The sequence below is a fragment of the Polypterus senegalus genome, chromosome 2, assembly GCF_016835505.1.
Source record: "Polypterus senegalus isolate Bchr_013 chromosome 2, ASM1683550v1, whole genome shotgun sequence".
NCBI lineage: Eukaryota > Metazoa > Chordata > Cladistia > Polypteriformes > Polypteridae > Polypterus > Polypterus senegalus.
In genome coordinates, this window is record NC_053155.1 from 272,478,916 (window position 1) to 272,492,089 (window position 13,174).

At 38.9% G+C, this 13,174-nt stretch overlaps 1 protein-coding gene across 1 annotated transcript in view; it reads left to right on the forward strand.

The window, feature by feature from the left end:
- The first annotated feature begins 155 nt into the window (after positions 1–155).
- Positions 156–13,174, forward strand: part of phex (phosphate regulating endopeptidase homolog, X-linked) — a 265,482-nt gene continuing 252,463 nt past the window's right edge. Inside the window, exon 1 of the mRNA XM_039745579.1 lies at positions 156–915. Within this exon, the coding sequence (XP_039601513.1) occupies positions 792–915 (124 nt within the window). The 5' untranslated portion in view covers positions 156–791. The remainder of the gene's footprint in view (positions 916–13,174) is intronic.

A 13,174-nucleotide genomic window follows, 5' to 3' on the forward strand; every position in this document is an offset into this window, starting at 1 on the left:
ACAGCCCTGTACTGTACGCTGGATCGACGGTGGTTAACTTTTATTTACTGAATCTAAAAATCACAAGAAGGAGGTGCATGGATGTAAAACTGTACCAAAGTTTGAGAGGCTTCCTTCCTGCTCCTCACACGCGGGCAGATCAGCACAGTTATACTCGTTTCCACACAGTGCTGCCAAATTACTGTTACTTATTTTAAACCCAAATTAAAAGAAAAGCCCTTTGCTTGCCTCATTGAGACATGCCATCATATCCTTAAAATTTCACAAGAGGCACCTGTGAAAGAAGAAGCAACAAAAAGCTTGATGACACGCTTTATAAAAAGCATCCCCAAGGAGGAGACGAAACACCTAACGCGACCATTTAATTATAGCGTACAAAACCCACGCGGTGCACTTGTGTGGGTTTTTTGTGGTGGTTAAAAAAAATAATAATAATCTGTTGCCATTGGAGTATGTGAAATACGGCGAAAGCAGATTGCTCCAAAAACATTAGAACACCTCAGTAAATCATAGCTGCTCATCACGAGGGGCCTTGGCTCGAAATAAAACCGATGACCTTCTCCGAAGCTCTTGAATGTGCTCTACTACCATTGGAGGAAATAAGAAGGCAGCTGTGTCCAGCCGAGAAACACTTTTAACTGGACTGGAGCAGAAAGAAAGAAAGAAACCGCTCCGCAAGGGGATCCAATCGGATTGTGGATTTCAGCTCCTTTTGTACATACTGTATATACAGACAGAGATATATTCATTCATTCAAGACTACCGCGTTTTAACAAGTTTTCTCAGGGACTATGGAAATGGAAGCACTGGGAAATTCCAAACCAAAGGATGACAGAACGCCAAACAAAACGCTCAAAATACTGCTTGCGGTTTTTATATGTGCCACTCTACTGCTTGGCATTCTACTTCTTTTCGGTAAGTTTCAAAGTCCTGCTGAGTTACTGATGGCACTAGAAATTCACGCGCAGCTCTCACCGCCATGAGAAGTCATGCGCTCCCTCCGAACTTTCCCTGCTTTTTGATTATTAATAATCAATCGCGTGTTGTGTATTGCTGTTATGCTCTATTAATAATTCGTTTTGCATGTATGTCTCCTTATTTTAAACGCTGTAACCATAATGGGATTTTGAATCTGATCTGTGAATGGAAATGAAAGAAAGAAAGAAAGAAAGAAAGAAAGAAAGAAAGAAAGAAAGAAAGAAAGAACTTAACGAGGAATAAATTACTCGGCATTTCCACTGCGAATTGAAAAACACCTAGGAGATAAAACATTTCTAATGTCTGTATTGCTATTATTTATTTGATATTAAGGAGTGTATCTGTACGTGTAAGCTTCTATTAACATTATTATGAAGAATCGATCTCGTTACTGTTAAGCGGCCAGTTTAAGTTTATTCCTTTCAATTTATGGCGCTTTTAAACACTTTTTTTGATAGGCTTGAGTGTTTTACATTCCATATGCATACCATTTAAGATCTGCTCCGTGCAATTTTAAGGTATGAGATCATTTTTATTTAGTGGGCCAGCGATGTAGTCTTAAACCTGTCAGATTTGCGGATGTAATCAAAACTGCTCAGATAACAGTGATTGGTGAAACGACGCTATATCTTATGCTGGCTGGGATACTAGATTAAACTCGGGGGTCCCCCCCAAGTATTGGACTAAGCGAGTTCAGAAACTCAGTTAAAGGACTCAACACGGCAAGCGTTGCGCAGGTGTAACTGTGAACCGAAACGTGAAAGGTAACGACTGGCTGATTTACTGTTGACAATCCAGACCTTCCCTTTTCGATCGTTTTATTCTACGAGTATATCTCATTAACCTTTTATCATTCTTACATTTATCTTTCCATTCCATTTAATCCATTTCAGGGTGGCCAGACAGGCAGAAACCAAACTTGGAGAGACGCCTGTGCATCATAGCGCACTCTGACGCGCCCACACACACTCATGCAGGGGGGAATGATTTAGAGGCGACAATTAACGGAGCCTGCGCCCATTTCTTAAGGCACTGCTAGAATAATAATAATAATAATAATAATAATAATAATAATAATAATAATAATAATAATAATAATAATACAACCCCGTTTCAGAAAAGTTAGTGTATTTTCCAAAATGCAATAAAAACAAAAATCTGCGATAAGTGAATTCATGTGAACCTTTACTTAACTGGCAAAAGTACAAAGAAAAGATTTTCAGTAGTTTTACTGACCAACTTAATTGTATTTTGTAAATATGCACAAATTTGGAATTTGATGGCTATAACACACTCAACAAAAGTTGGGACAGAGGTATGTTTACCATTGTTTACATCCCCTTTCCTCTTAATAACACTTTTTAATCATTTTGGAAATAAGGATACTAATTGTAGTAGTTTTGCAATTGAAAATGTTGTCCATTCATGCTTGATATAAGACTTCAGCTGCTCAACAGTCTGTGGTCGCCATTGTCTGATTCTCCTCTTCATGATGCGCCACACATTTTCAATAGGAGACACTGATCTAGACCAGCAGCCGCCCTCAAGCACACACACTCTGTGTCTATGATGCCACACTGTTGTAGCCCATGCAGAATGTGGTGGTCTGGCAGTGTCCTGCTGAAATAAGCATGGAAGTCCTGAGAAGAGACATTGCCTTGATGGCAACATATGTCTCTCTAAAATCCTAATATACGCCTTCACATACAAGCAACTCACCCATGCTGTGGGCACTGTGGCAACCCCATACCATCAGAAATACTGACTTTTGTCGCTGATAATAATCTGGACAGTCATTTTCATCTTTGGCACAGAGAACGTGACTCCTGTTTATTCCGAAAACAAACTGAAATGTGGTCTCATCTGACCACAGCACTCGGTTCCACAATCTTTCGGTCCGTGTGAGATAAGCTTGAGCATAGAGAAATCACCGGCACTTCTGCATAGAGCTGATGTATAGCTTCCTCCTTGCATTATACAGTTTCAATTTTCATTTCTGTATGCAGTGACAGAATGTGTTAAGCGACAATGGTCTTCTGAAGTACTCCTGAGCCCAGGTGGCCATATTTCTCACATCAGCATGATGGTTTCTTAGGCAGTGCTGTCTTAGGACTCAAAGATCACACTTTCCAACCTTGCCCTTTATGGACTGAGATGTCTTTGAATTCTCTGAATCTTTTCACAATACTATGTACTGTAGATGTCAGTCAGTCATTATCCAACCCGTTATATCTTAACACAGGGTCACGGGGGTCTGCTGGAGCCAATCCCAGCCAGCACAGGGCACAAGGCAGGAACAAATCCTGGGCAGGGTGCACACACACACACATACACACAAACACCAAGCACACACTAGGGACAATTTAGGATCACCAATGCACCTAACCTGCATGTCTTTGGACTGTGGAAGTAAACACACGCAGACACGGGGAGAACATGCAAACTCCACGCAGGGAGAACCCAGGAAGCAAACCCAGGTCTCCTAACTGTTAGGCAGCAGCGCTGCCACTGCACCACTGTGCCGCCCACTGTTGTTGAAGACCTAAATTCTCTGCCATCTTGCATTGTGAAATGTTACTTTTGAACTGACTAACAATTCTCGCATGAATTCTGGCACAAAGGCGTGAGCCACGACCCATCCTTACTTGCAAAGACTGCCCCTTTGACGGATCCTACTTTAATACCCACTCATGATGCCCCACCTTTCAATTTTCCTGCTTAATATTCTGTGTGCTTTTCAATCCTACTTTAACTCTGTTCCAGTTTTAGTTGAGTGCATTGCAGCCATCAAATTCTAAATTTGTGTGTTTACAAAATGCAGTTGAGTTGGTCCGTAAAATTGTTAAAAATCTTTTCTTTGTACTTTTTTCATTTAATTAAAGCTTTACATGAATTAACATATCATAGATTTTTGTTTTAACTTTTCTAAACATGGGGTTTGTAATAATAATGATAATAATAAATCAACTGGAACATCAAGAGACCTTGTATAATTCACTCAGAAAGGGCCTGGACTGACTCTGAGCTATGAGGCAGCAGCAGCGGTCTTTTCGTTGTAAATCCTGGTCAGGGTTGCCCACCTTTGAAGATAAGTCTTCATTGTTGAAATAATTTTTGGTATGTTTGAATATACCCATTGGGAAGTAGTTTAATAGCACCGATCCACTGTGATTTAATTCATTTGATATCAACATTCACTCATTGAACTCTAAGCAGTGTATCATGCCATGGCAGTCCTGTGTATGCAACGAGATTAAGACATCTATGGTCAAAAGAAAGCATCACAGAGAGGTGGTGTGTAAGTTATTTATGGAACGTGCAGTGTTTATGAAGACTTATAACAGTAGAAGAGGGGGCAAACGAGCACAAGGAGATAACAACCACGCCATAATGTGCTTAAGCTAAACCAAACAGGGCACCAGATACCACGGGGACTGATGGGTTAATTCAGCCGCCTCACAGACCCACCGGCTCCTGGGTTCTTTGTTAATCAGTTTACATGTTCTTTCTGTGTCTGAGATAAATTTCCCTGGACTTTCTTCCACGTTCCAAGCACAAGCTCGACAAGTACTGTATATCATCTGTCATTCTGGAGTGAAGGGGTCCTGCGGCAGATTAGCGCCTCCTCCAGCACCATTCAATGCCTTTTTCTTGATGTTGCACTTTGAGATTTGCAGCTGCAGCAGTTTGTGGTGCCATATTGAGAAAATTAATGAGCGGGTCATTACATATTATACTGTATATCCGGTCTATGAGCACCACGATGGTGACGAGTCAAACCACTTGAACGACTTGACAGACCAGCCCAGAGTTTCAGAATTTGAAATCTGACTTAAGGGAGTGTTCCAGTTGAAAATTCTGACTAGGAACTTGAAAATTCCAACTTCCTACTTCAAATGGAATGCAGCATAAATCAAGAGTCTCTAACTCCACTCCTAAGGCACTAATGTTTCATTCTCAGATTTTGCTGCTAATGAACTCCCTTTTTCCTTTCATTTTGATTGACTTTGTTTTTTAAAGATTCGGTCCTCTGAATTGTTTCATTTTTTTCCATAAGTGACAGAAATGAGATGTGAAGTGAGCCAACAGATGCCCATCTAAGCTGGAGCCTCAAACACCAACCAATTTCAGTAAAACCAGTTTCTTAATTCAAAGTCAATTCTTGCTGTTAATTAAACCCGCTATTTAATTCCTTGGCTTGTTGGTGCTCTCATTCTGCCACATTTCCAAATTTGTTGATTTTATTTTTTCTTAACAGCACCGTACAAATATTTTCTAGACCAAAGTAGGCTCATATTTCTCAAATCTTCTACTTTCTTCACTTTCAGATATCGTATGATGGACACGGGTTGTTAGTTATGTGTTGGGTCATTTTGTTTCCCTGATAATTAAGGAAAAAAGAAATAATTAAGGGGTCAGAGTCTTAAATAACAAGTCAATTAAAATTAATGCAAAAGAATTAGTTTGCGCCAATTAAGAAATGGTTTAGAATGAAAACCTGCAACTATAGTATAGTAGTGTTCCAGGACAGGAGTTGGAGACCCCTGATCTAAACAGCTCTGTGTTCTGTACTGCCCACTAATGTAGTAAGATAATTCTGCTGATATACAGTGCATGCCTGTACTGAAATGATCTTAGGATTTGAATGTACTCCATTAGCTCTACACAGGATGGCTTCATTCATGTTTTCATTCCAAGTGGGGCTTTTGTTTGCCAGATAAGATTGTGAGTTAATAGTAGCAGTCTCCAGTGAGTTTATGGTCCCATCAATTTCTTGCGATAAGATAATACAATTGGAATGTTAATGAAATATACTAATAGTGGATTGTGATTTTATTTAGACTCAAGGATACATCTAAATTTAGGCTGGGAAACAAATAATTACCTCCCACAGATGAAAATAACATTTTCAAGCTCACTTAGTTCAGTTCATTATTGTGGGAAGGCAGCACTGAATGCAACTCAGGAAAAAAAAACAATAGAGGGTACTTGTCTGTCACAGGGTCTACACACACACTGAACTGGTTTAGAACTGACAATCGCCATACCATGCATGTCTGCGAGGATGTAGAAACAAAACTGGAGCACCCCGAGGAAAAGCCCATGTGGATACAGGGAAAATATTCAAACTTCCCATGGATAACAGAAAGTTACCATGAGGCTCGATCTGTGAACCAGCAGTGCTAAACAAAACCCCACTGAGCTGCCTCGTGACACATTAAATCCAAACAATGAAATAGTCAGTCACTACAAGTTATGTTCACTATGTTTGGGCAAAATATTTAAAGTGTTGCCTACTGTAAAATCTTCACAGTACCTCATTATAAGTGTGCTTCAGTTTTCAAAAACTGTCAGTGCTGCCTGTCCAAACTTCACAACACAAGCTGTGCTCGGTATTCTAGATCCACACAGATGGGCATATTATGTCCTGCAGAGGGAATGATCTTTGTTTTCATTTGTAATAAGAGACCGATGTGCTTGGCGTATTTTGACAAGTGGTTGGTGCTCTCCAGGGCAGTGCGTTTTCCCAACCCATGTTGGAGCTTTTAGTTGACTTTGAGGGACTGAATCACATTTTCACAGTGAAGGCTACTTATATTTACACAAAACACTGGATGGATTGCAATTTAAATATTTGATTTTAATTTGTTCCTATTGTTATTTTTCTTAACTGGTGTGTATTTATAACATTCTCTCAGTTCATTTTTGTTCTAGGTAATAGATACAACACAGAGTGTTTGATTATGCTAATAACGTATTAAAGAGGACTAGTACTTTTTATTTTAAAAGTAGGACCAACTTTTACTTGAATATACACATTTGATCCATCGCATTGTGCAATCTCCAAACATTGTTAGCAATACCTAAGGTTATCTTGATCTTTTGGGGATATATGTTGAACATTGCCACTCAGCACACCTGAATTGTCCATTTCATGAGGTAAAAGCTTATACTTTTAAGTGTAACTTTCTTACTCACCTAGAAATATTTCAAAATAATGCATTACTCAGTGTCTGAAGTGGACACATTTAAGTGCCAAAACCCGTGTTCTTGACATGCGTTAAGCAGGCTGATGCACTTGAAAACACTGCCAGTACGCAATTGCAAAAAACTGATAAGTGCTGACCCAGTACAAGCACTGTTGTTACCTAAATACTTGATCATAGCTATGACTTCACACTGAACATTACAACAATTAGGATGCCGAGAACAGGCCTTTCATCCCAACAAGCTTTCCAATCCCATTCTCCTAATTTCTGTAAAATAATATCAAGTCACCTTTCAAAGTCTTTAAAGCCCTACTCTAAACCATACTACCTGGTAATGTATTCCATGCGTCTATAGTTCTTTATGTGAAGAAAGATCTTCTAACATTTGTGACAAATCTGCCCCTTACCGGTTTCCAACCTGGTCCCTTAATTCTTGTTGAAGGATTTATTTCAATGTAAAAACTATGATTCACTGTGCTATTTGCTTTCATAATTTCAATACTTCAGTCATGTCCCTTTTAATATCTGTTTTTTTAACTGTAAAGCTTCAACTCTTTCAGTCTTTCCCATAGTTACTTCTCTCTGTTCTCTGGACTTTCTCTAGTGCTGCTCTGTCTTTTTAGTAATATGAAGACCAAACTGCACACAGTACTCCAGGTGAGGCCTTGCTAGTGCATTATACAACTTCAACATAACCTCCTTTGTCTTGTACTCTACATATGTGGTTGTTGGAACCACATATGTAGAGTACAACAAGTTGAAGGTCCACAAGTTGAGTTGATGAGGTGCCAACTAGGGAATCCATTCACAGACATTTTTCATTCCCGTATTCCCAGGAATGAAACTGCTGTAATACCCGGGAAACTGCCAAGCTCGCATATGTAGCGTGTAAAAGTGTAAAAATTGATCAAGAAATAACAGAGTTATAGATGAAAATAATTATGTGGCACGGTTTTTTGGCCCACGGTGTAGTGTTTTGCAGATTCATTCAGTCAACCAGCAGCAATCGTCAGTCTCCCGGCTCCAACTAAGACTGAGTATAGTGGACTGGGAGGAGTCTGCACTCAGCAGCTCACGAATGCTGGGACAGGGCAGACTTCATTGACATCTGTCAGACAACAACTTTTAACAGCAACTTGAAATTGCAATGCGTCAGTCTGTTGCATCCGCATTATCTGTGCCAAGAAACTTGCCATCACAAAATGATGACAAGAAACTGGATCCCTCAGTAAAAGCTGAAACAGCGGTGTTTCAGAGCAACGGCAAGTGCGGGCGTTGTTTAGAACAAGTGTATCAGTATCTGATCAGCTAGATCGCTTGCGTTCAAAAAAAATTTTTTTTTAAATGTTAGTCTATCATATATCCTCCCTATGGCATTTGCCACTTGATTGACATACAGAGTGGCCAGTCTGAGATCTCTTTCCTTCTAACACACTGGTCATCCCACATGCGCCCATACAATCAGATTTTGATTCAGACTATGAATGCCATGAATGTAATTACACCGATCTACATGCTGTCAAATAAACGAACCACAACTCAACGTAAAGGGTGAAACACGTGTCGCGTACTCTTTGCATTATTTGACAGTAAAACTATGCATATATATATATATATATATATATATATATATATATATATATATATATATATATATATAGCATTTTTAATCTAGGTAGATCATTTTGACATGGTCATTTTAAAAGTAGCTCGCAAGCTGAAAAAGTGTGGGCACCCCTGAACTAGATACATTTACTTATATGACAACATGAACTGCTTGTAGATAAGGTTAGTCTTTTATTGGTGTCAACATATTGCAGTAGTTTTAATTAAAATAAGTGTCGGTCATTCTAAAACTGTTCACATGTGAGATGTCTGTGCACTGTGTCATCCCCAGTAGCCCGGGATTCCCGGGAATGACATGCGGGTTTCCCGAATTCCCTGGAATGGATAAACCCGTCCGGGAATGGATTCCCTAGTGCCAACCCAGTCATCCCCGCTTAATCGAAACAAAAAGCAAACTAAAATGTGTGCCTGATGTTGCCATACAAATGAAAGATCAGGGTTCTTGTGTGAGAAACCTTTGTTGGCTGCTAAAGCCTCACAAAGTCACGGTGGGAAAGGGGCTCCATCCTGTGGTGTGTTCTCTTGATGAGCACCACCTCCTTCCGGGAGAGTCAATTGCCCTCATTGGGAACAAAAGAAGATAAGGTTAGCATCAGCTCCCCCTCTTGAGGTGGAAGCGCATATGTCAGCAGAGCCCAGAGGATGATCAACTGATGTCCAGTTAGCTTTCTTGACCTCTTCTGTACACTGCCTGGATGTTGATAGTCCTTCTCATAAGGTGAACGTTCAAGTTTCAAACCTTCCATTGTGTATTCAGAACTTACATTTCTACTTACAGTATGTGTAATACTTTCATTAATTATATTTTTAATTTGCCCACAATACAAAACTATAAAGGAATTGCAATTTTAATTTTACCGTTAATAAGCCAAAAATTCACTACTTCCACATACTGTAGGTGCTGTCCTGAAATGTAAAATACAAATAAGATGCACAAGAGGCAAACAAATTTAACCCAAAGTAAAGCTAATAGCACAGTAATGTAAAAAAAAGAATGTGTATTTAAACATACATTAAATAAATATTAATCAATGTGTGTAAAACAAGAGGTAAAGAACTGCAAAAATAGAACCCTGAAACTTCCCTTTGTGTGTACTGACATGTGAACTCATATTTATATTTGATTTATCTTTATCTGCGTTGTTAACTTGCCTTTATGCATATTTTAGCATGTCTTCACCTTTGACATAAAATTCTAATGTTCAAGCATGTTCCAGGTGACCTACTCAATGTGTACTCTCATGTTCTACACTCTGTTTCAAGCATCTGAACAGTCTTTTAAGACCATGAAGGCAGTTCTGATAATAAGGCAGTCATTGAGTCAACATGGGAGTGGTTTAGATCAGGCATGTCAAACACACGGCCCGTGGGACACATGCGGCCCGCATGACAGATCATAGTTAGCACTAAACTTTTACAAAATGATTACTATCGTTTGTGATTGATTCATTCTGTATCTTCGGCATTACTTATTGACTTTTCTTACTTCCGCCTTCTGACAAAAGCGCGTTTTCCCATGGCATTACGGTACCGGAAACGTCATCTGCTAGTATAGTTGCAGCTACACCGTCAGCTCCTTGATACCTTAGGCATGACGCTGAGAAGTTGGTGAGTTGTTTATTAACACATTTTTGTGATTCTGAGTTTGTAAAATTAGTGTAGGTCAGGGGGCTTTTTGCATATTGGCTTATTTTAAAATATAAACTTTGAAGTAAACTTAGTAAAGTAAAATTTGATTTTTGGAGGATTTGTTTTCCAACTTGAATTACTGAGGAATGAATTCAGTGAGTGTTTTCGTGATTTCAGTTCACACAAACAGGACTTTGTGCTGTTTACGTCACCATACTCTTACAACGTTGAGAATGTGCCTGAGAATATCCAAATGGAATTGATTGAACTGCAGTCAGATTCTATTCTGAAGGAAAAATACAACGAAGTTGGTGTGCCAGGCTTGTATGCTTACCTGCCACCCTCATATGTACAGATCCGTAAGTTGGCATCGAGAGTACTGTCTATGTTCGGAAGCACTTACCTTTGTGAGCAATTGTTTTCGTTAATGAAAGCTACCAAAACCCCACATCGCTCAAGACTTGCTGTCGAGCACCTTTCATCACTCATAAAAGTTGCAGCTACACAAGATTACAAGCCTGATATTAACAAACTGGTTACTAACAAGAGATGCCAAGTATCGGGACAAAAGAAATAGATCTCAAACTGTAAGATTCCTATATAAGGACCTAGCTAAGAGGCTAAGACTCAATTGTACGTTGCTGTATGGAGATTGTATGGAAATAAATTGCTTTTCTATAAACTTTAAACTTTAAATGTTACATTTTTTTTAAGTTTTCAGTATTGGAAAGAAAGCTACAGTAACTTTGTATAATAGTATACGGCCCACCAACGGTAGTGAGTTTGACATGCCTGGTTTAGATTACAGCTTGAGAGACCAGAAGGTCAATCCACTGCCATCTAGTGACTCTCATGTTTATGCAGTCTTGTATCAAAGTACAGGGTGGCTCAAAGAAATGGGAAATTTTTAATTGATGTTCAATTCACGAATAAACACATTGCAAAATACATTTAATGATGAAATGTCTTGTACAGGTTATGTAATTAATGATGGTAATCAATATTCATTCAATATTCATTTTATGCTTTGAAGAAAACATTATGAAGGTGTTGTCCATTTCTCTGTACACATTCTGACAGAATGTTGTGGAAATTCTCCATTTCTTGACGTAACATGTCAAGAAGAATGCCAGTGATTGCCGCTTCAATCCTCCTTTTTAGTTCAGCAATAGTTGCAGTACACTTGGCTTTTAAGATGTCCCCAGAGAAAAAAAATCACAATCACAATCACTGAGCTCTGGGGATCTCGGAGGCCATGGAATGTCACCGTTGGGTGAAATGACGCACTTTCCAAACAATCATTGAATAGCTGCCACCTGGGGACTTCTTTTTTTTAAGGCTGAACCCACTTCTTCGAAATTACACACCCATGTTGTAATTGCATGAGCAGACGTGATACGATCATGACATCCTAACTGGTTATGTCACTGAAATTCCTTTTGCATAACAGTTACACTATCACCATTCTTATAAAAGGCTTTCACAGCGAATGCTTGTTGTGCACGACTCCACTGCTCCCTCTGATGGCAAGGGGTTCCAAATGAGGTTGCATCAACCCCAAACAACTGCCAACACCTCAGTGTCACCAACACCTAGTTCCAAAATTTCCCATTTCCCCTGACTTGAACCTTATTTTCTGTTTTTTCTGGGTGGGAATTACATATATCTTTTTTATTATGCAGCAAGTTTTGCTATATTACTTCACCTCTCACAGTTCTGATTATCCACTCACACACTAGTTACAATACAAAAATAATTATGTAATTGCTTTTTTCCTGAAACAATAGACAATCGCATGGCCATGCTTGATTTACAGGACTGTTAGGTAGAGGGTATATTCAGTACTTTGGGATTTCACTTCTTGGTAATGCTGAGAAACAATATATAAATTCCATAATGACTATTATATTTCCCTATTATATAAAAAAAATCCTGGGACGAGACAAAACTTTTTTCAAGAGATTTTTTCAAGTCCCGCGAGACGAGACTTTGGCCATGAGATTTTTTTTTAAGTCACACCCTCCTCTCCACCATATTCAACCATGCACACGGTACTCTCACCTCTCCTTCCTGTGAATGGTTTTGACAGACACAGTTCCTGCTCTCTCAGCTCTTATAAATTATACTGTTTTCCTCACTTTAAGTTCCCAATTAAAGAAGATGTATTATGTCCAAATCTTATTGAAGAATTTCATCACGAAGGGTTATCAACAGAAAAAATGAGTACACGGGCAATCCTAGCACCGAGAAACGATGAAGTCAAACAAATTAAGGACAAAAATGTTGATCGTTTATAAGACAAATTGGTTAAATGCGTATCAATAGACTATGCTGAAACAGTTGGTGGTGATCGTGCAGAAGATGAAAACATCAACAATATTCCAAAGAATATCTACAACTGTTAACACCATCCGGTCTTCCACCTCACGAATTACTGTAGAAAGAAGGATGTAAAATTGTTTTTACTGAAGTTATACAGTAAAAGTGTAAGTTTAAAAAGTATTTGCATATTAATTTCAAAGCCAAACAGAACAAAATTGTATTATGCAACAAATAACTCTAACGCAACATGAAACATAATTTACATTCAAATGATTACTTTTTACTATTTTTTAATATGTTTAATTACTTGTAAATGTAAAATTGTTCTATTATTCATATGAAACAATTCCCATGAAAATAACAAACTGTTTAAATTATACATCTACGTCCCCATACACGAGCGGCAGAACCACAAAGAGGCTAGTGCGTAGCACAGGCTGGGGGTTGGCAAGTGAAGTGAGCAGGGGGCAAAGCACCCTAGTTTACTATAATGAGTTTTATACAGTGGATTGGGATAGGCTTCTAGGGTTTTAGCCCTGATCTCAACCATCCAGCCCAAGGTTAATTAAAACCCTCCAGTTAGGCTGATCTAATACAGCCCAACTTCACAGGGAGAAAAATTCCACAGG